The sequence below is a fragment of the Leptonychotes weddellii genome, chromosome 15 (genome assembly GCF_054177405.1).
Source record: "Leptonychotes weddellii isolate Sample4059 chromosome 15, ASM5417740v2, whole genome shotgun sequence".
NCBI lineage: Eukaryota > Metazoa > Chordata > Mammalia > Carnivora > Phocidae > Leptonychotes > Leptonychotes weddellii.
This window is the reverse complement of record NC_138383.1, coordinates 28,790,955-28,815,064: the sequence shown is the minus strand read 5'-3', so window position 1 is coordinate 28,815,064 and position 24,110 is coordinate 28,790,955. Positions and strand designations below refer to the sequence as shown.

The following is a 24,110-nucleotide window of genomic DNA, read 5'->3' as shown; positions in this document are numbered from 1 at the left end:
ATCTGTGGTTTCCTGACTTGTTAATTTTAGCCATTCTGACTGCTGTGCGGTGGTATCTCATTGTGATTTTGATTTGTATTTCCCTGATGCCTTCAAGATATTTTCTATGTATATACCAGCGTATGCATATGATGGTTTATTTTTACATAAATGGGTTATATGTTTTGAAACTTCCTTTATTTAATAATGGCTTCATGTCAGTACATGTAGAATTATTCATTCTCAAAATAGCTACATTGTATCCCCAGGGGTATAAGGAACATAACTCAATTTAACCAGTCCCTATTTATCCAGTTCCTAATTAAGGGCAATTAGACAGGACTACCATGTAAGCAGAACTGAACTACTACAAGCTTTTCTTTCCTTTTTTTGACTTTATATTGAAGTAAAACATGCATGCAGAAAACTACCAGGTCATAACTGCATAGCTCAATGTTAACAAACACAACATACCAATATACCCAACACCCAGATCAACAAACAGAATATTACTAGCATCCAGAAGCCCTCTTTTTGCTCTCCTTCCAATAACTATCTATTCCCCTCCACAAGGGTAACCAGATCCTGACTTCTAACCCCACAGAAGGGTTTTGCCTGTTTCTAAATTTTGTATAAATGTACTTCATGTGTCTGGTTTCTTTTGCTCAACATTATGTTTTTGAGATTTATCTTTACTGACATGGACCCAATCCCACTCAGCACTGATATGCTCTCTGATTGCCCAAGTTCCCCACATAGTACTTTACCCAAGCTAAATTTCTTTCAGTTCCACTTTTTTTTTTTTTTTCAAAATTTCCTAGGGTTCCTTCATTCATTCTACCACATCATACCACAATTCCTATTCCTTCAGTATACCCATCACAACTAGATTTAGCATAGGCACCACGATGCCTGATACTAGAGAGCAGCACTTATATAGACTACGATGTGAATCTGCAAAGCAGCAGTTCTGGTATTAGGAGGAAAGCAATCTGATTAAAGAAAACACTCATGAAGATAAAAAGTCTTTCATCCCAGGCGTTAAGTAGCTTCCACCTTTGTTACCTAGGTAACAAATGAAGGAAGCAGCTAGAGAAAAAAGAAGAATATGATTAATTACAGACCATACAAACAGGCCTGCCAAGGTGAAAATACAATTCCCATCTCCTGAACCACTCAGGGAAACTGATTTTTAAGCCAAAACATTTAATTTCAAGTACTGAATCACCACTGCCTAAAAGGTATTATGCCAAAAGTCAAATTGCACTAGACTTGAGCATCAACCTGTCCCGGCTCCCAACACTAGGAGACAAGTCTATCTATCAGGCAGGGGCCCCTGGATTCCTGAATTGTGTTTCCTGCTATAGAAATGTAGAGCACCAGCTGCCTTAGACCCCTGGGCTATAAAGCCTCAGACAAGCTTCCTACCTTGGCTCAGTTCTTATTTTCTCTGCCTCTAGCCAACCATTCAATTTGGCTATAATACCTCCTAGCATAATTTATACAGGTGGCTTACCATCTCTTATTAAAAGGTCAGTAGAACTGCAACAACTTTTAGTGTAGATTACAATTTTAAGCTCAGCTCATATTTTCTGAATATTAACTCTGCATGGTTAGTGTTGGATCCCTGTTGTTTACAGTGGCTACCTGCTCACATTTTTAAAAATGTAGAGAGCATATCGCTTCCCTGGATGTCCATCCCATGTTGCTACCTTCTCTTTGTCTCTTCCTCCATTATTCTCAAAGTCAAGAGAAGAGATAACATTATTTTGTTCCTTTTCCCTGACTCTCCCCCTCCCAAATCTAATTAATTAAAATTAAAACAGGCAGAAGTCCCATAGTAAATTCAGGATATGTATAGGAAAGTCAAAACCCATATCACACACAGTTCCTACAATCTCAGCAAGTTTATCCGCTAAACAACAGTCTGACTATCCATCTTTAATTACTTTCCAGTAGACTCATCACTTTCTTTATTATCTTTCCCCAGATGAAATTCTTTTTTTTTTTTAAGATTTTATTTATTTATTTATTTATTTGACAGAGAGAGAGACACACACACAGCGAGAGAGGGAACACAAGCAGGGGGAGTAGGAGAGGGAGAAGCAGGCTTCCTGCCAAGCGGGGAGCCCGATGCGGGGCTGGATCCCAGTAGCCTGGGATCACGACCTGAGCCAAAGGCAGACACTTAACGACTGAGCCACTCAGGCACCCCGTCCCCAGATGAAATTCTATTATCAGTTTTATGTCTTGCAAATAGGTAGATCTACTGAAGCAAGAACTGTAAGTAACAAGATGAAGCAGTAAAACAAGGTTACATCAGCTGAACTTCTCCATTTGGGAAGATAATTCAATACTTTTCTATATAGCAATCAAACAGAAAACAAAACAGAGGATTTCAATAATAAGTCCTCAGAGCTGAAACAGGGGAATAAAACCACAAGTGTCACATGCACATAAAATGCCCTTTATTTCTAAAAATGTCACAATTAACATAATTAAAGACTGCAGAACCAACCCAGTGTTATTTTAAATTTGTTCCATTTTAAGGCAATGCTTTTTACCACCTAAAAAATATTTAACAGCTCTGACTCTACTGTCTGACTTAAAACAATATCTATACTAGCAGATATTGGATACAGTTTACTACAGCAAAAGACAGATCATTAAAAATGTTGACAGTGTGATCATCTTGATATCTATAATCTTAATTTAATGTTAGATGTGAGAATACTATCCAGTTTTACCAGTAAGTATATGATAAACTAAATTAGGTGATCTCCAAGACTCAAGCCAGAAAGGACTGCTTAACCTATAAAGACTACAAATGCTTATAGAAGCAGCTGGAAAGCCAATACACATTTTGGGTGTAACAAGATCCTAGCAAGTCACATGCTCAAATCCTGAAGCTGCATTTTGCAGCAGCTAAAGTTCTTCATGATCCAGGTTTAAAAATTAATTTTATATATATATGCCAAAGTATCTCTCTAAGTTATGAAGAAAAAACCGGTAGCAATTGTTGCCTCTAGGAATCAGACCTAAGGACATCTTTAGGAGAGGAAGACTTACTTTTCACTTAATTCTTTGTGCAGTGTTTGAATATTTAACTATGTACATATATTGGAAATGGTGATGTGAGGAGTTAGGTGAAACCTCTGTCCCAGACAGACATCTGTTAAGCCAGTCAAAATTACCAAAGACAATCATTCAAAGTCTCTGGAGATTGACTGAATCTATGTACTTCAGTAAGAACAGAAGGAAGGATCACATTCGAGTAGGAACTACACTCTACCCCCATAGTTCTGTGTGTGGAAGAACTATTCCAGAGCGCTTAGCAGCCAGAAAGTGGCAGCCTTTCCCTCATCTCCAGCTCCTACTCTGTAAGGAGGATCAAGGCCCAACAGCTCATGACTGTGAATTACTGCTTTCCCTTCCCTTACAGCTCTGGATTGCAGAAAAGCTATTCTAGTGAGTTCAGCAGCTGAGTGGTAGTTCCCACTACTCCCAGTTTCCTAGAGCTATACCAGGTTTTTGTTTTTGTTTTTGGCAGTCACAGATGCCATCTCACCAAGCTTTATGCTAAGGAAGATATATACTGGGCAGTGGTGGTAACCAAAGCACCAGTTCCCACCACCTCCCACTTCAAGCTTCTGCTCAATAGGGAGGATCTTGGTGGGGCAGCCAGTGAAGAGCCCATCCATTCTCAATCAACTCCCAGCTCCTGCTCCACAGCACAGAGGTTCTTCCCAGAAGACGATAGAAACAAGCACTATTAAAAACCAGCAATACTTTGCCCCTGCCAAGGTGCCCAACTTTATTTGGATCAGACTATAGAGTAATTTATGCCCCAAGGGCACTGTCAAAAACAACAGAGCAATCAGGTAGCAATCAGTGGAGACTAACAGCTTAATCTGTTACCATTAGAGGCAGACCAGCAAGAAATTAAGGCAGGCCAAAAACTTAACAGAAAGATCAGAGAAACCAGCTAAACCCATAGTTGTCCTGATGTTCTGAAAGACTATGCAGATCTCCAAGGTTGTACCTTCTGAGGAGGTACAAAAGGAAAGGGAACATCTGAGCCTCTGGTCTATGGCTGAACACAGAACAAACTCATAAACTCTGAACCGTGAAAGCAGTGTCCAAACCACATAACACAGATTCAACAGGAAAGGGTGCAAACATCACTAGCTTAAAGGTATTAAGTACAACCTGCAACCAACCAGTAGCTGACTGCTGGAACTGAAATGTACAATAAAAAATAGGAAGACTTCACTAAGTGGGGCTCAATAGTAGATTTGGGCTGGAAGAAGAAAGAATCAGCAAAATATAGATCAAGAGAGATTATGCAATCCAAAGAACAGAGAAAAAAAAAAGAACGATGAAAAATGAGCAGTCTCAGAGACATGTGGGACACCATTAAGCACATGAACACTTGTATAATGGGACTGCCAGAAAGAAAGAAGAGGAAGAGGTAGAAAAAATTTTAAGGAAATAATGGCTGAAAAATTCCAAAATTTGATGAAAAACATTAATCTACACATTGAGGAGGCTTAATGAACCCCAAGTAGGATAAAAGCAAAAAGACCCAGACTCATAATAGCCAAAATACTGAAAAGCAGCAAAAGGAAAATGACTTATGCACAAGAGAATGCCAATAAAATTAACAGATGATTTCTCAACAGATGTGATGGATGCTGGAAGACTGTGGGATGGTATATTTATTCACAGTGTTGAAAGAAACTGTCACCTAAGAATCCTATATCCAGTAAAATGATCTTTCAAAATGAAGGCAAAATAAAGACATTCCCAGAAAACAAAACCTGAAAGAATTCATTGCTGGCATACCTGACTTACTGGAAATAATAAAGGAAGTTATTCAGGCTGAAAGGAAGTGACACCAGATAGTAATTTGACACTGAAAAAGAGCACTGGTAAAAGTAAACATGTAGGTAAATAAAAAAGAGAGTATAATTATTATTTTTTTAAGATTTTATTTATTTATTTGAGAGAGACACAGTGAGAGAGGGAACACAAGCAGGGGGAGTGGGAGAGGGAGAAGCAGGCTTCCCACTGAGCAGGGAGCTCTATGTGGGGCTCGATCCCAGGACCCTGGGATCATGACCTGAGCCGAAGGCAGAGGCTTATTAACCAACTGAGCCACCCAGGCACCCTGAGAGTATAATTATTTCTTCTATTATGTCCCCTTATGTGACTTAAAAAGAAATTGCATGAAACATTACCTATAAAATTGTGTTGTTGGGCCTATTAACATAGAAATATATTTGATAGGGGCGCCTGGGTGGTTCAGTCGTTAAGCGTCTGCCTTCGGCTCAGGTCATGATCCCAGGGTCCTGGGATCAAGCCCCACATAGAGCTCCCTGCTCTGCGGGAAGCCTGCTTCTCCCTCTCCCACTCCCCCTGCTTGTGTTCCCTCTCTCACTGTGTCTCTGTCAAATGAATAAATAAAATATTTAAAATATATATATATATATTTGATAATAACACTTCATGTATTACCTATTTTTTTAAATTTATTTTTAAAGATTTTATTTATTTATTTGAGAGACGGAGAGAGTGAGCAATGAGCAGTGGCGGGGGGGGGGGCGGCAAGGGAGAAGGAGAAAGACTCCCTACTGAGCAGGGACCCCAATGTGGCGCTCGATCCCAGGACCCCGGGATCATGACCTGAACTGAAGGCAGACGCTTAGCCAACTGAGCCACCCACCCAGGCCCCTATGTACTACCTATTTTTAAAAAAAGAGGCGTAGGTCAGTATCTAAGGGGAAAAAAACCTCAATCCTGTATCTGACATAACAATAGAAAAGGCTACTGCTATTTTATAGTTGCATTTTCATTCTGTGGAATTTAGAAATGCTGAATCTCTGAGTTACCTTAGTGCTTTGGGGGTAATGCATGTTTCATATCCATTAACATGACTGACATCAAGTAATTCACAAACATAAGACTTAATCAAAAATATCTCACCAGGGGTGCCTGGGTGGCTGAGGGTAGGTAGGTTAAGCGTCTGCCTTCAGCTCAGGTCATGATTTCAGAGTCCTGGGATAGAGCCCTGCATCGGGCTCTCTGCTCAGCAGGGAATCTGCTTCTCCCTCTCACTCTCCTTCTGGGCTCTCCCTCTCTCTCAAATAAATAAAATCTTTAAAAAAAAAACAAAAAACCTCACCAAATCAAAGTACAGAATATAAGACATATTCCTACTGGCTATATTATCTGAATATTCTAAAGCGTTAGATCTATGTCCACAGATATCTAAGGCCAAGTATTAGGCTAACAAAGGGAAGTCTCCCTTTTCCTTGAGTGCCTACAAATATAGCTCACTTTCAAATAATGTTTTCCTAAAGTGTAGGTCCCAAATAAAGGCCTTCAAGATACCAAAAACCAACGCAAGGACTTGACAAAAACAAACAAACAAAAAAACAAAGAACACATAATTAAAACCTAAGACCTGAGCACCTGGGTGGCTCAGTTAGTTAAATGTCTGCCTTTGGCTCAAGTCATGATCCCCGGGGTCCTGGGATAGAGCCCTGCATCGGGATTCCTGCTCAGCAGGGAATCTGCTTCTCCATCTCCCTCTGCTCCTCCCCATTGCTCATGCTCTCTCTTTCTCTAATAAACAAATAAAATCTTAAAAACAAACAAATAACCTAAGACCTGAACAACCTAAAAAGCTAAAAAGTTGAGTCAACAATCCATCCACAGACAGAAGATTCTAAACAAAAATTTTAAAACCTGGGAGGCTTGGTCGGATGAGCGACCAACTCCTGGTTTCGGCTCAGGTCATGATCTCAGGGTGGTGGGATCGAGCCCCACAATGGCCTCGGCCTCCATGCTGAGCGTAGAGTCTGCTTGAAATTCTCTCTCTTCCTTTCCCTCTGCCCCTCCCCTCTGCTCACGCAGGCAGGCACATACGCAGGTGCACTATCTCTCCCTAGAATACATAAATAAAATCTTTAAAAGAAAAAAAAATTTTAAACCAGTACCTGACCTTCTACTTCCAGTACTGGAATGGACTTAATTTTTCATTTCTTCTCAACTTCTTTCAAAGACATATGAAGATTTAAAGGAAATATTATATACTGTATTTGAAGTTTATAACATATGTAAATGTAATTTATATGACAACAATAGCACATATGATGGAAGAGTGAATGGAACTAAATTGTTGCAAGGTTTCCTATATTTTACAAGAGGCAATAAAGTATTCATTGAGTAAACTGTGATTAAAGATGTATATTATCAGCCCTACAACAAGGACATGTTAACCAAGAGCAACAAGAATAAAGGGTTCAATACAATCCCTATCAAAATTCTAGCAGGCTTTTTCTTGAAAAAACTGATATGCTGATTATAAAATTTATATAGAAATGCAAGGAATATGGAATAACCACAAGGGTATCGAAAAACGAACACAATGTTGATTTCAAAATTTATCATAAAGCTATGTAATCAACACAAAGTGGCACTGACATAAGGATAAACAAACAGATCAATGGAATAAAGTCCAGAAATAGAGTCACACATATATAGTCCATAGATTTTTCTAAAAAGGTGCCAATACAATTCAGTGGGGGAAAGAAATCTTTTTCATAAATGTGCTGGAATAAGTGGATATTCACAGAGGGAAAAAAGTAACCTAGACCTCTACCTCATACCATATACAAAACTTAATTCCAGATGGATCATTGTACTAAACTTTATTAAAAGCTCAATACTGTAAAGCTTCTAGGTAAGTATCAATAGAAATATGAGAGAGAAGTATATTTTCATGATCCTAAGGCAGGAAAAAATCTTTTAGCATTCAGATAGTAACCACAAAAATAGTTAACTGATGTATGAAACTTACCAAAATTCAAAAGCTCCCCTCGTCAAAAGCCACGGGTCAGAAAGTAAACAGAAAAGCCCAGAGTGGGAACAACTACATGCAACTCATATCTACCAAATAACTGGTGTCCAGAATAAATTAAAAACTCAGACATTCCATCATTTTTTAATAAATTTAAAACCTGAGTAAAAGATTTTAACAGACAATTCACAAAGGAAGATAAATGGCCAATAATCACATGAATGCACAAAAATATTAGTCAGCAGGAAAATGCAAATTAAACCATAAGGAGGGATCACCAATACGTAATAGAATGAATAAAATAACATGACAGGCAATACCAAATGTTGAGGAAGACATGTGGTACAAACATTGCTGATGGAATTTTAAAATGGCATAGCCATTTTGGGAAAAGGGTTGGCAATTTCTTTTTTTTTTTTTTTTTAAGATTTATTTGAGAGAGAGCAAGAGAGAATGTGAGCAGGGGGAGGGGCAGAGGGAGAGAGAATCCCAATCCCAAGCAGACTCACCATTGAGTGTGGAGCCTGATATATGGCTGCATGGGGGGGTGGAGGGAGGGGGCTTGATCCCAGGACAAGCCGAAATGGGATGCTCAACCTACTGAGCCACCCAGGCACCCCAAAGGGTTGGCAATTTTTTTATTTTTTATTTATTTATTTTTTATTTTTTAAAGATTTTATTTATTTATTTGAGAGAGAGAGAGAGAGAGCACATGAGAGGGGGGAGGGTCAGAGGGAGAAGCAGACTCCCTCCTGAGCAGGGAGCCCAATGTGGGACTTGATCCCGGGACTCAAGGATCACGACCTGAGCTGAAGGCAGTCGCCCAATCAACTGAGCCACCCAGGCACCCAAGGGTTGGCAATTTCTTAAACACATGCCTACTCAATAATGCAGCAATTTGTTCCTAGGTAGTTACCTAAAAGATATGAAAATATACATCCACAAAAGACCTACACAGGAATGTTCAAAACAGCCATTGTTTTGGTTTTTTTTTTAAGATTTACTTATTTGAGAGAGAGAGAAAGTGCATACGTGTAAGAAGGTGGGGTGGGAGGAGCAAAGGGGCAGGGAGAGGGACAAGCAGACTCTACGCTGAGCCTGGAGCCCAACCCAGGCTCAATCTCAGGACCCTGAGATCACAACCTGAGCTGAAACCAAGAGTCCAATGTTTAATGGACGGTGCCACCCAGGTGCCCCTTAACAGCTGTATTTATAAATAGCAACAAACACGAAACAATTCAAATGTCTATCAATAGGATAATGGAAAAAAAAACTAACTGTAGTATGTTCACACCTCAAATTACTACTCAATAAAAAGAACAAAAGCACTGATAAATACAATATGGATGAATCTCACCACATTAAATGGTTGACCAGAAGAAGCCAAACACAAAAATGTACATGTAAATCTATTTACATGAAGTTTCAGAAAAGCCAAACCTAAAAAAAATAATAATAGAGAAATAGCTGACTGGGGAGAGGGAGGATAGTTAGATTCTGATTGCGAAGGGGCACTGAGGAAATTTTCCGGAGTGGTAAAACTGTTCCATATCTTGACAGGGGTATAGGTTATATGGGCGTGTGCACTTTGCAAAATTAAATGAATTATACACCTAAGATTTATACATTTCACTACATGTACATTTTACCACAAAAATAAAAACGGTAGGGGCACCTGGGTGGCTCAGTTGGTTGAGCATCTGCCTTCGGCTTAGGTTATGATCTCAAAGGTCCTGGGATCGAACCCCGTGTCAGGCTTCCTGCTCAGTGGGCAGTCTGCTTCTCCCTCTCCCTCTGCCTCCCCCACCTCCACCGGTGCTCTCGCTCGCTCTGTCTCTCTCTCTCTCAAATAAATAAAATCTTTAAAAAATAATAATAATAAAAATAAATAAATAAAAACTGTAAGCAGACAGTGGTTTATCTTAGGAATTCTAAAACTACTTTTGTATATTCTAGGGACAATGGACAATTTGATGGACTAGATAATAGTATTGTGTCAATATTAAATTTCCTAATTTTGATAAATGTACTATGGTTAAATAAGAGATTGCCCTTATTCTTAGTAAATATACATTACCAATACTTTGTGGTAAGGGAGTGTAACATTCCTAAATGATTCTAAAAAAGACATAAAATGCATACATAAATACAGAGAGAGACAGAGAAAGAGAAAAAGAATAGTAAAGCAAATACAGTAAAATGTTAAAAACTGCTGAAACTAGGTAAAAGGTATAAAGGAATTCCTTTACTATTCTTTCAACATTTCTGTAAGTTTGAAATTGTATTCCAATAGAAAGGTAATTAAGAAAAAAGAGCTAATACACAGTGGTTTCATCTATTTAAAAATTCCAATGAGGAAAACCAGTTCCTTTTTCTGGCCTTACAAGATTATTAGCTTGGATCACCCTAATCTAATCTAACTCCCTGATTTTACAAATGAAAAATGAAGTCCAGAAAAACTAGGCCAATAGTCAGATAATTAGGTTGCAGTGGAGTCAGGTTAGAACCCTGATCTCTTGACTCTCACTTCAATACTCTTTAATAGTTTTTAGAATATTTTTAGCTTTGAAACCCAGCCAAACTTATTTATTTACTTAAAGATTATTATTAAAGTATAGGGGCGCCTGGGTGGCTCAGTCGTTAAGCGTCTGCCTTCGGCTCAGGTCATGATCCCAGTGTCCTGGGATCGAGCCCCGCATCGGGCTCCCTGCTCTGCGGGAAGCCTGCTTCTCCCTCTCCCACTCCCCCTGCTTGTGTTCCCTCTCTCGCTGTGTCTCTCTCTGTCAAATAAATCTTAAAAAAAAAAAAAAGATTATTATTAAAGGATAGCTGACATACAATGCTACATTAGGTTCAGGTGTACAACACAGTGATTGAACAATTCTATACATTACTCAATGCTCACCACAGTAAGCGTATTTACTATAGAACATTATTACAATACTACTGACTGTATTCTCTATACTGTACTTTCATCTCCATGACTTATTTATTTTTTTAAAGATTTTATTTATTTCACAGAGAGAGACATAGCGAGAGAGGGAACACAAGTAGGGGGAGTGGGAGAGGGAGAAGCAGGCTTCCCGCGAAGCAGGGAGCCCGATGTGGGGCTCGATCCCAGGACCCTGGGACCATGACCTGAGCCGAAGGCAGACACTTAACGACTGAGCCACCCAGGCGCCCCAACTTATTTATTTTATAACTGGAAGTTTCTCTTAATTCCCTTCATCCATTTCACCCATCCCCCACCCACCACCCAGCCAACCTTATTTACTGAATATAGTCTTTTTTTTTTTTTTAGATTTTATTTACTTATTTGAGAGAGAGAGAGAGCAGGAGAGGGGGGAGGGCCAGAGGAAGAAGCAGGCTCCCTGCTGAGGAGCCAGACGCGGGGATCGATCCTGGGACTCGGGATCATGACCTGAGCCCAAGGCCCCCAAGAGCCCTTGCATATTAGTCTTCACTAGAAAAAAACAATTGTAATTAGGGGTTTTACTAGAACCAAAATTCTGACACTTAAAACTACAATCTAGGGGGGAGGGAAAAAAAAAGACTAGGCAGCCCACTGATTAAACCAGAGTATTTTTATAGAAAAATGTATCCTCCATTATAGTCTTGGCAATAAATAAACCAATCTGGACACACACTCACAGCCTATAAAGGGATATGGCCAATATGATAGCACACACTATTGTTAGTTTTGGCTGCAGGCAAGATACACTACTCAGAAGGTCTTTTATTTATTTTTCATTCATTCAAGGGGGGAGGGGCAGAGGGCGAGGGAGAGAGAAAACCTTAAGCAGGCCCATCATGGGGGTTTGATCTCACAACCCTCAGATCATGACCTGAGCCAAAATCAAGAGTCAGAAGCTTAACTGACTGAGCCACCCAGGCTCTCCCAGAAGCTCTTTAAAAAAGAAATTGTGACCGGGGCGCCTGGGTGGCTCAGTTGGTTAAGCGACTGCCTTCGGCTCAGGTCAAGATCCGGGAGTCCCTGGATGGAGTCCCGCATCGGGCTCCCTGCTCAGCAGGGAGTCTGCTTCTCCCTCTGACCCTCCCCCCTCTCATGTACTCGCTCTCTCTCCTTCTCTCTCTCTCAAATAAATAAAATCTTTAAAAAAAAAAAAAAAAAAGAAATTGTGACCGCCCCCCCACCCCCATTAGAAGAAAGTAAAGCTGCTATGAGACTAAGTTGTGTCCCATACTGACACACCAAGAAAGGAAAGCAGAAGTTTAAAGACATGGGAACCTCAAAACAATTCTCTTAGAACTTCCATTTCTTTTGAGACTAGGGAAGAAAAGTTAATATATTACTAATGTACTATAACAGGGTAAAGGTCTACCATACTATCTCCCTTTACCAATGAAAGGAAACTCTCAGCCAGGAACATTACAAACTCTCTATTTCAAACAACTAAGTTAAAGAATAACAAAATGTAAAATCCGTTTATCCTCAGTTTCATGTCTCATAGGGCTAGATATATGGTAATAAAAAATGCCCAGTGAATTACCGGAGAATCTGAATAAATGGAGAGATAGTTCATGTTCATGGAAAGAAAGGCTCAATACTGCCAAGATATCAGTTCTTTCCAGCCTGATCTACAGATTCAACATAATCCCAAATAAAGTCCCAGCTACTTATTTTATAGATATCAACAAACTGGTTGAAAAGTTTACATAGAAAGGGAAAAGACCTAAAATAGCCAAAACAGTGTTGAAGGGGAAGGGCAAAGTCAGAGAACTGACCCTATCCAACTTCAAGACTTACTATAAAGCTCCAATATTCAAGACAGTGTGGAATTGACAGAAGAATAGGAAAAAAAGTCAATGGAACAGAATACAGGGCCCAGAAACAGACCCACACAAATATAGTTTAATGATCTTTAACAAGGGGGGAAGGCATTTCAATGGAAAAAGGATAGCCTTTTGAACAAATGGGGCTAGAACAAATGGACATCCAATTCCTAGAAAATAACAGGAGAAAACCTAGAGGATGTTGGGTATGGTGGTAACTTTTCAAATATTAACACCAAAGGCATGACCCATGAAAGAAATAATTGAAAACTGGACCTCATTAAAATCAAAAACTTCTGCTCTATGAAACACAGTATCAAAAGAATGAGAGGGCAAACCACAGACTTGGAGAAAATATTTGCAAAAGACATACCTGATAAAGGACTGTTACCCAAAATATACAAAGAACTCTTAAAATTCAACAATAAGAAAACTACCCAATTTAAAAAGATCCAGGGGCGCTTCGCTGGCTTAGTTGGTAGAGCATGAGACTCCGTCTCAGGGTTGTAAGTTTGAGCCCCACATTGGGTATAGGGATTACTTAAAAATGAAATCTTTAAATAACATAATAAAATAAAAAGACCTGAATGGACACCTCACCAAAAAAAAAAAAAAACAAAAAACTACAGATGGCAAATAAGCATATAAAAAGATGGTTAACATCATTTGTCATCAGGGATCTGCATGTTAAAACAACAAGATACCACTAACACACTTATTAGAATGGTCAAAATCTAAAACAATGACAACACCAAATGCTGGTGAGGATGTGGAGCAACAGGAATTCTCAGACTCATTGCTGGTGAGAATGCAAAATGGTGCAGACACTTTGGAAGATAGTTTAGCAGTTTCTTACAAATATTATTATACTACAACTCAGCAGTGAGTTGAAATCCTATGTCCACACAAAAACCTGTGCACGGATTACAGCAGCTTTATTCATAACTGCCAAAACTTGAAAGCAACCAAGATGTCCTTCAATAGGAGAAAAGATAAATAAATCCCATACAATGGAATATTGTTCAGCAATAAAAAGAAATGAACTATTATGCCACAAAAAGACAACAAGGAGCCTTAAATGTGCATTGCTAAGCTACAGAAGCCAGTCTGAAAAGGCTATGTACTGTATGATTCCAATCATGTGGCATTCTGGAAAAGGGAAAACTATGGAGACAGTAAAAAGACCAGTGATTGCAAGGGCTTGGGAGAAGGGAAGTAGGGATGAATAGGTGGACCACAAGGGGATGTTTAGGGCAGTGAAATTACTTAGTATATTACTGTAATGGTGGAAATGTGTCATTACAGATTTGTTAAAACCCAAATATACAATAAAGTGACCCTTTTAGTTAATCATAATGTATCGATACTGGCTCATCAATAACAAATGTATGACACTAAAGAAAGATGTTAATCATGAGGAAACTGTGTGCATCTGTACTTATCCTCAATTTTTCTTTAAACCTAAAACTGCTCTAAAAAATAAAGTCTATTAATTTTTAAAAAACTCATCAATAAACTTCTTACCTGGTCTAATGAAGACATTTTCCACAGATAACATTGCTGCTATTGGAAGTAGTAAATCTTCACAATCCAGAGAAGCAGCCTTTATTACTGCACATGTCAGATGTGGAGGGAGAGGAAATTCCACCATAGACAAACCCAATCTGGTCACATGGCCACTCCTTAACAGAAAGAAAAGGCTCTTAAGTCTTTCTACCTTGGGAGAGTAAAAATGAAATGTTCATCATTCAAAATAAATCAGATATAGTTTATATTACCTTAAATCAACTCCAGAAATTCAATTCAATATAAGAAACATGACACACTGATCATTGATAAAAGAAAACATCAAGCTGATATATTCCCTGTTTTCAAGGGCCAATACATCCAAAAAAATTAAACAATGAGGCAGAATAAAGTACTATAATAAAAGACACAAAATGCTACAGAAGCATAGAGGATGTCCTTGAAGAAATAAGAGAATGATAATTAACAAATCTTTCCCCATCACACAATCATGAGAACAAGGACTCTGGCTCTCTTATTTTCATATACCCAGCTTAAAGCCTGGTACTGAAATGGTACTCAAAAATTACTTGTTAAATAATACCAAATATAAACATAGTTTTATCATACAATTTTAAAATTCAGAATTGTGGCAAAGAAAAACTGAGGACAAATTCTAATTTCAGATAAAACAATCCATTCAATTTAAACAAATCATTTTTTCACTGATAAAGGAAACTATTAAGAACCCTATTTGAAAAATAGATTGAGGGGGCGCCTAGGTGGCTCAGTCAGGTAAGCATCCAACTCTTGATTCTGGTTCAGGTCATGATCTCAGGGTCATGGGATCAAGCACTGTGTCAGGCTCTGCACTCAGCGTGGAGTCTGCTTGTCCCTCTCCCTCTGTTCCTCCCCTGGCACACTCTCTCTCTCTCCCTCTCTCTCTCAAATAAATAATAACTAAATAAAATAAAATAAAATATTATAAAATAGAGAGTGGGGTGCCTGATTGGCTCAGTTGGTACAGCATGTGACTCTTGATCTTGGGGTCATGAGTTTGAGCCCCATGTGTGACACAGAGTTTACTTAAAAATAATAAAATGGAACAGAAAGAGATTAACATCTGTTGTGGTTGGTTTGTTGTTGTTGTTTTACCTGTCAATAGCATCACACTGGTAAAGTTGTTTAAGAGCTTCCAAAATGAGTCTCTCATTAGGTGGATCCAAATAGGGAAATCTGTGTGTTTAAATTAGACATGAATAAGATTCCATTCCTTGACCATTGTAAAATTTTATACAGACTTGAAAATTTCTTTAAAGGTTTTATTTCTCTTTTTCAAGCCCTCCTCTTTTTTTTTTCTAAGCAGTCTATGATCATGATCAGCCTTCAGCAAAGGAGGAAATTATTTTTTCTGAATCACACTCTTTTTTTTTTAAATTTTTATTTAAATTCTAGTTAGTTAACATACAGTACAATGTTGGTTTCAGGAGTATAACTCAGTGCTGAATCACACTCTTCTATTTAATTCAAAAAACACTTCTTTTTGATCCCCCTTAGCTGGAACACTCATCATTCTTCTCTACCTATCTTATTCCTGCCCCATTCTTCATAGCCAATGCCAAATCTACTCTGTTCTGTAGCCCACAATTTTTATTACAATTTTATAAACCAGTGGAGAAAAAATGCAAACATTATAAGTTGATTAACAGTACTTCAATATGGCTTTTTTTTTTTTAAAGATTTTTATTTATTTATTTGAGACAGAGAGAACGAGAGACAGAGAGCATGAGAGGGAGGAGGGTCAGAGGGAGAAGCAGACTCCCTGCCGAGCAGGGAGCCCGATGCGGGACTCGATCCCGGGACTCCAGGATCATGACCTGAGCCGAAGGCAGTCGCTTAACCAACTGAGCCACCCAGGCGCCCTCAATATGGCTTTTAATAAAATGGTAAGTATATTCGATTAATTTTACCGTATTTGCTTTATGTATATTCTTATTTTCTCCTGAACTATCTGAAAACAAGGTACAAATACATGCCAATTCACCCACAAAATACTTCAGCATGCATCCTCTGAAAATAAAGACATTTTAGGGGTGCCTAGGTGGCTTAGTCAGTTGAGTGTCCCACTCTTGGTTTTAGCTCAGGTCATGATCTCAGAGTCCTGAGATGGGGCCCACATCGGGCTCCACAATCAGCGCAGAGTCCACCTGGGATTCCTTCCCTCTTCCTCTCCCACCCTTCTGCCTTCCCCCTGCTCACGTGCACACTCACTCTAAAATAAATAAATGAAAAATAAAATCTTTGAAAATAAAAACATTCTCTTACATAATCACAATACTATTAATGAACATAAGACAATAATATTCACAAAGGGTGGCATTTAACCAAGCCTGAGTATATATACATATTATCTTAATAATAACAATAATTACTTAATACTATCTGCACTGGATTGCTTTTTTCACCATAAGTCTTGAGATGGTTAAGTCATCTACTCCAATTTCTCACCTTGAAAAAGTCCAACAAAGGACAAAAGGTCCAATACCTTACATAAAAGTCCATTCCAGGATTCACAGCTCTATTTAAAAACAAATAAACAAAAATCTCGCAGACTGTTCTATAGTCAGTTTTCCTACAACTTGTACCAACAAGTCCTGGTATCTTCTAGAGCAAGAGTCGGCAAACATTTTCTGTAAAAGGCCAGATAGTAAATATTTTAGGTTTTGTAGGCCATATGGTCTCTGTCACAATTATTCAACTCTGCTGTTGTAGCAAAAGCAACCATACGTGAATGAATATGCATGGCTGTGTTCCAATAAAATTTTATTTACAAAAACAGCCAGTGAGCCTGGACCATAGTTTTCGACCCCTGTCCTAGAGCAATACCAAACGAGTCAGCTTCCTCTTCTACATGGGTGCCCTTTCAGATTTGTAAAAACTACCTTTCTCCCTTGATTATACCAATTACCAAATTTGCAAGCACTGCTTGTATTATTTGCTTTCTAAAAGACCCATCATACCTGATTACCATCTTTTAGAAACACACTAGCTTGTCAAAATCCTCATAAAATGTGATGATACTCATAAATGAACTCCAAATATAGAGTGACCAACACAGAACAGGAATGCTATAATTCCAGTCATTTGGACATTGCAGTCTATTAACATAACTAAAGTCTATGCCAGTAGGAATTTTTTATTTTCTAAACAGAATATAAATTGCAAGCTCATACTAAGTTGTGGTGATCTGATAATTTCAGATCTTTTCCACGTGTATCTCCTTAATGTATAACCAAAACAAAGGATATAAGATGTAATCTTTCAGACTTTTGCCTTGTTGATTTTTGCCTAGTAAGATCATTCTAAAGGGCGCCTGGGTGGCTCAGTTGGTTAAGCAACTGCCTTCGGCTCAGGTCATGATCCTGGAGTCCCAGGATCAAGTTCCGCATCAGGCTCCCTGCTCAGCAGGGAGTCTGCTTCTCCCTCTGACCCTCCTCCCTCTCCTGCTCTCTCTCTCATTCTCTCTCTCAAATAAATAAAATCTTAAAAAAAAAAAATCATTCTAGGGCGCCTGGGTGGCTCAGTTGGTTAAGCGACTGCCTTCGGCTCAGGTCATGATCCTGGAGTCCCGGGATCGAGTCCCGCATCGGGCTCCTTGCTCAGCAAGGAGTCTGCTTCTCCCTCTGACCCTCTCCCCCCATGCTTTCTCTCTCTCAAATAAATAAATAAAATCTTTAAAAAAAAAAAAAATCATTCTAAATCCTCCAGTTTTAATCTACTGATTAGATATCAAGACATTTTCCAGCAATCTATAACCATGACTTCAATATCTTTAATATTTTCATTGACAATGCTCATGAGGAAAGAGCAAAGTTCAGCATACAATCAGCAAAACCTCCATCTGGGCTATGCTAAGCAATTAATCAATACATTCTGGATTTGGCTATTTGGCAACTATATTCAGCAGTACTGTCACATTATTCACAAAGATGAGTAAGACAGATATAATAGATACATAATAGATAGATAGATATAAACTTATCATGTACTGTGTAGAAAACAAGAGATATTAGGTTATCATTCAATAAATTCTTATGGTGCACCCGTTATGTGGACAGTCCTGTCTTCAAACTAAAAAGGAAATGGTTTATTATGACATATTCTTTGTGAACCATTTTGATTCATATGGATTACTATAAATCACCATTAAATTCTCTAAAACCATTTTTCTAATAAACTCTGCTAGAATTTGCTGAAGATCAATTTGAAGCACACTGGGCAGTTGTTTCCAGATTCTGCCCTTTTCCTAAATGAAGAAGTCAAAACATTTGTATTTCTCACAATTTTCTGGCAAGCTGTTCTGCATAATTTCTCTTAGATAACCCCAAATCTGCAAGTTAATACTGGCTCTATTTCCCCTTATTCTACACACATATTAAAAAGAGAGAGGGAAAAAAAAATAAAAAGAGGAAAGGGACACCCAGCTGATTCAGTTGGTGGAACATGTGACTCTTGATTTCGGGGTTTCAGTTCAAGCCCCACAATGGGTATACAGATTACTTAAAAATAAAATCCTAAAAAGAGAGAGGGAAATCTTTTTTGTGTGTGTGTCTCTAGCATTTTGGAGACTTTTAGTACATTCTAAGTCTTGAAACTTAAGATGGAAAAATAACTCAGTGCAGATGATATTAAGTAATTATTATTCCTACTTTTCTAATATATATTCTTCATTATATGCCACTCTTAATATTATTCCTATTTTTCTAATACATATTTATTCTTGATTATATGTTGCTTTATAATTATATATTACTCACAAAAATCATATTATGAATATTATTTTAAAATCTGGGTTCATCTGAAAGCTTTCTGTTTAGCCATTTTGATTTCTTTAAATCATTTTTCTTTCTCATTGGTATCATTCATAATTATACGCTTTCCTCTTTCTAAGATCTGTATTCTCATTTAGAAAATCTCTAGTTTTAAACTATCCAAGAAATATTTTAATTGGCTTTCCAAGAGTATACAAGACATATTTGGATATACCTAGTAATTATTTCCCTTCTTATGAATTTAAAGAATGCACGGTCACCTTCTCCCAAGGTTCCTGACCCTTTCACATTTGCAGACAATTTAGCCTAAAATTAAGACCAAGAACAGTATTTTCCTTCATTACTTTCTCTAACATGTATAATATGAAATTTCAACCCCTACAACAATATTCTATCCTATGCCAATTAATTATATAGTTTAACATTTGAGTAACTTAACAGTTGTCCCATTCTTTCTTTCATGTGTCTGAATCTTGTTTCTCTAATATAACTTAAGTTTAGTGAAAGCAAAATACTACCACAGAGTATTACTCTATCTCTCACAGTACTTGCTACAATGTTAGTCATACAAAAGATGCTACCAGAAAACCACTTTCTGATTGGAATAAGGGTCATTATATACCTTTCATTACAGATAAGCAGTGGCCACTGAATGATCCAAATAAACATCAGCATGAAGTACCCCATTATGCCAAGGTTAAAATAGGAGCAAGGAATAAAATCACAGGAAAGCACTGCAAAGAAGCCTTTTATTTGGGTTTAGCTAAACCTCGAAATGAGGGGGATGTAGGAGTCAAATACTTCAAAAGAATTCTGAGGAATAACCTGGCTCCATCCTAACAAATTTTTCTTTTTTCAAATTGTCTACGTACCTTATAACATCGTGTATGGCAAGGCACTTTAAGGTCAGAACTACAGATGTCAAACTAGTTCTCTTAATCTCAGGGATCACATGGTCAGGCATACACTGGTTCCAAAACTCTTTACTATAGATCCGAAAGCATTTTCCTGAGGAAGTCCTGCCAGCTCGGCCGCTTCGCTGTAACGCCTCACTCCTTTAGAAGAAAAAAAACCAGAAGGCCCCAAAACGTACTGGAAGTTTTCTAAGTAGCTAACATCATACCCCCAAACCAGTTAAAAATGACCTAACAAACTGTTCTTTGAACAAAAAAGCTTGGCATAGAGACTTACTTTGAAATTGGAACCACCTCCAGGATGTCCAACCCTAATCTTGGATTGTGATTTAACTGCTTCACAAAGCCACCATCTACCACATATCTAAGAAGAATGAAAACCAGTTAAGCTTCTAGAAAATAAGACTTGTTGATTTTTAACCACTTTGGATTCTCCTTTTCTACCAAACTAACAACTACATGATGACTTTTATATTAAATGTAAAACTTGAAAGTCAAGAAATGAGAACCCCTGTACATCACTAATGGAAATGTAACATGGTTAAGCCAATGTGCAAAATGGTTTGAAGGTTCCTCTAAATGTTAAACACAGAATTATCACATGACCCAGAAATCGCATTCTTAAGCATATACCGCAAAAGAACTGAAACAAGTACTCAGCCAATACCTGTAGACATATTTTTATAGAAGCACTATTCATAAGAGCCAAAAGGTAGAAATAACCTAAATGTCCATTAACCATTAAGGGATAAATGGATAAACAAATTATGGCATATACATATAATAGAATATTATTCAGCCATAAAAATGAATGATGTGTTGACACAAGGTTCATCAATGTGGATGAACCTTGAAAGCATGATAAGTGAGAGAAGCCAGACACAAAAGTTTACACATTGTTTGACCATTTATATGAAATATCCAGAATAGGATCTCCATAAAAACAGAAAATAGGCTGGTGGTTGACAAAGGCTGGAATGGAAGGGGGCCTGGGGAGTAACTGCTTAAAGGGTATAGGGCTTTATTTTGGGGTAATAAAAATGTTTTAGAAGTAGACAGAGGTAGTGTTAGTGTTTGTACAACACTGTAAATGTACTAAATACTAATTGTTCACTTTTAAATGTTAATTTTACATTATGTGAATTTCTTCCCAAAAAAACGAACTTGGAAGTCACCTCTAGACCACTCTAATAGGCTTAGAATCTAATTTCCAGGTAGCCTTTAACAACACCATTTAAGTCACCTAAACAGAGAACAAGTCAGGTAAATAAGTTAGGAATAGTAATAAGTCTACCATTCACTAAGGGAACATTCCAAAACTATTTAATGATTTTAGCTTTGCTGGAAACAAAAAATTACAGAGGTAAACTTACTCCAAATAAGTCAAAGTCCTTAGTGAAATAATTATTTTTAAAGTAAAGGAGAAAAGCAAAGGAAATTAAACTTTCTCTTAGATCTGGGTGATCATTTTACCCAAAAGAAAGATACAGGATCTTTGAGATTCAGGTACAGCCTTCCTGTGGCAAACAGATAGACTTTTATAATTAAGGACATAAAATATATTGGATAAAAGATAAATATCCAAAAGGGCTGTGGTTCAATACACTAAAAGAACTTCACATTAACCATCAGTCTAGACTTAAAATTTCCCAGTGTTTCTCCACTACATTTACCCAAAAATTGATGGCATCATTGATTACATCAAAAAAGAGACTCACATTATAGTTCATTTCACAAAAAGGTGAAAAGTGAGAAACAGTACCTTCAGCTAAACACTGGGACATACGACCCCACCAAGTGGAGGTGCCAGATGAGAAGGGAATTATCATATCATCTTAGGTATATGGTGATAATGAGTACAGAAGAACAGCTTTGGCTTTCTATTCAATGAATAATGAATAATGAAACCCACGAAGCATTACACATAATCTTAAGTTTGGGAAGAGAAAGCTACAAATTGCCAAATACAAGTAGTTAAAAAGTATGATCAGGAATACTATGTGTACCTCCTACTCCATTTCCTAATCATGGCAAACAATAATTATAAAAAATAGTAAGTGAATGGGGCGCCTGGGTGGCTCAGTCAGTTGGGCGTCTGCCTTCGGCTCAGGTCATGATCCCAGGGTCCTGGGATCGAGCCCCGCATCGGGCTCCCTGTTCGACGGGAAGCCTGCTTCTCCTTCTCCCTCTCCCACTCCCCCTGCTTGTGTTCCCTCTCTCGCTGTGTCTCTCTCTGTCAAATAAATCAATAAAATCTTTAAAAAAAAAAAGTAAGTGAATACAAGTAGGTGAGAAGGAAATTAGTGGAGGGCACAGAGGAGCAAACTCAAACCTAAGTGGCTTCCTTGGCTTTAAAAGAAACTTTAAAAGTTGTACCTGATTCCATCTATTGTCAAAGATGTTGCAGAAATATTGGTGGATATGACACATTTTCTAATTCCAGGTGGAGGTGGCAAAAATATTCTCCTCTGTTGATCTAAAATACACGTAAAGAGAAAATGTTAATTTACAACATGCATTTGCCAAACTCCACATTTTTTTAAAAGAGTTTATTTATTTATTTGAGAGAGAGAATGAGAGAGAGAGAGCACATGAGAGGGGGGAGGGTCAGAGGGAGAAGCAGACTCCCCGCTGAGCAGGGAGCCCGATGCGGGACTCGATCCCGGGACTCCAGGATCATGACCTGAGCCGAAGGCAGTCGCTTAACCAACTGAGCCACCCAGGCGCCCCCAAACTCCACTTTTGAAAAACTTACTTCTTTTATGTTTCCTTCACCTCTTTAATTATCTTGAATTCAAAATAGCAAAACTTATCTTTGCTTCACCTTTTACTGCTAACATTTCTAGTTCCATTAAATCACAGATTATTATTGCTAAAATAAACCCTAGAGCAGAGTCCTTTATGTAGGTCATAGCTCCCTTTGAGAGTATTTAAAAGCTGTGGCCCTCTTCTCCATTAAAAGGCACATATGTATACACACACGTATACACACATGTGCACACACACACTTCAAACAATTTCAGGGTTTTCAGGGACTCACTGCAGTCGATCCATGGACTACACATTAAGGACCTCTCTCTACCTTAAAGATTGACTAGCTAAGTGGTTTTCACCCTTTGGGGTATATTTCTGATGGCTACCTCTCTAAGCAAGTAACACCATACTTATTTCCCCTATCCACACAGTCTCAAGAGTGAACCCCAGCAACAATGCTTGTACTATAGTACCTTGTTCCTCCAACCATAGTTTATGGGACCAAAGATAAACATCTCCCCCAAGCTAGGGCAATCTCCTAGAATTTGGAATAAGGTCCAAGAGATACTCTATTTGATTAGGCTAGTCTCTTGCAAAGAAGAAAAATGAACTTGTGAACCATAGGGAAGTGGTTAATGTACATGAAGGAAAATCTAAAAAGAAAATAATGAATTAGCCATGAAAGTTGGTAAGAGAGTATTTCTGGGTTCCTGGCTCTTCCCAGGCCTGGGTGTAAAATTAGTAAGACAGATTTGGCCAGACTTGCTCTCCTGCCAGGTTAAGCACAAAATAAGAGAGTTAAGAATATTTGCAGGGGCACCTGGGTGGCTTAGTTGTTAAGTATCTGCCTTCGGCTCAGGTCATGATCCTAGGGTCCTGGAATTGAGCCCCGCATCAGGCTCCCTCCTTGCCAGGAAGCCTGCTTCTCCCTCTCCCACTCCCCCTGCTTGTGTTCCCTCTGTTGCTGTCTCTCTGTCAAATAAATAAATAAAATCTTAACAACAAAAAAAGAGAATGTTTGCAAGGAAATTATTATGGTATGGGTGAAAGAAGTGAAGGCTGATAAAGGACAAGTGTCAGTGCACTCCGAACATTGTTGAATTACAAACAGTAGAGTATCTGGCAAAAACAGAAAGATGTTTAAAACTGAGATCAGAAATGATGGTAATGACAAATATCCCTGATGAACATGGATGCAAAAATTCTCACCAAAATACTGGCCAATAGGATCCAACAGTACATTAAAAGGATTATTCACCATGACCAAATGGGATTTATCCCTGGGCTGCAAGGTTGGTTCAACATCCGCAAATCAATCAATGTGATACAATACATTAACAAAAGAAAGAACAAGAATCATATGATCCTCTCAATAGATGCAGAAAAAGCTTTTGACAAAGTACAGCATCCTTTCTTGATCAAAACTCTTCAGAGTATAGGGATCGAGGGTACATACCTCAATATCAT

At 38.2% G+C, this 24,110-nt stretch overlaps 1 protein-coding gene across 1 annotated transcript in view; it reads right to left on the bottom strand.

Annotated features, from left to right (window-relative positions):
• Positions 1 to 24,110, bottom strand: part of DHX40 (DEAH-box helicase 40) — a 49,404-nt gene that overhangs the window by 10,045 nt on the left and 15,249 nt on the right. Inside the window, exons 8-12 of the mRNA XM_081806034.1 lie at positions 22,266 to 22,365; positions 20,167 to 20,253; positions 19,848 to 20,030; positions 15,299 to 15,379; positions 14,162 to 14,319 (exon numbers count right to left, since the gene is read on the bottom strand). Of these exons, the coding sequence (XP_081662160.1) occupies positions 14,162 to 14,319; positions 15,299 to 15,379; positions 19,848 to 20,030; positions 20,167 to 20,253; positions 22,266 to 22,365 (609 nt within the window). The remainder of the gene's footprint in view (positions 1 to 14,161; positions 14,320 to 15,298; positions 15,380 to 19,847; positions 20,031 to 20,166; positions 20,254 to 22,265; positions 22,366 to 24,110) is intronic.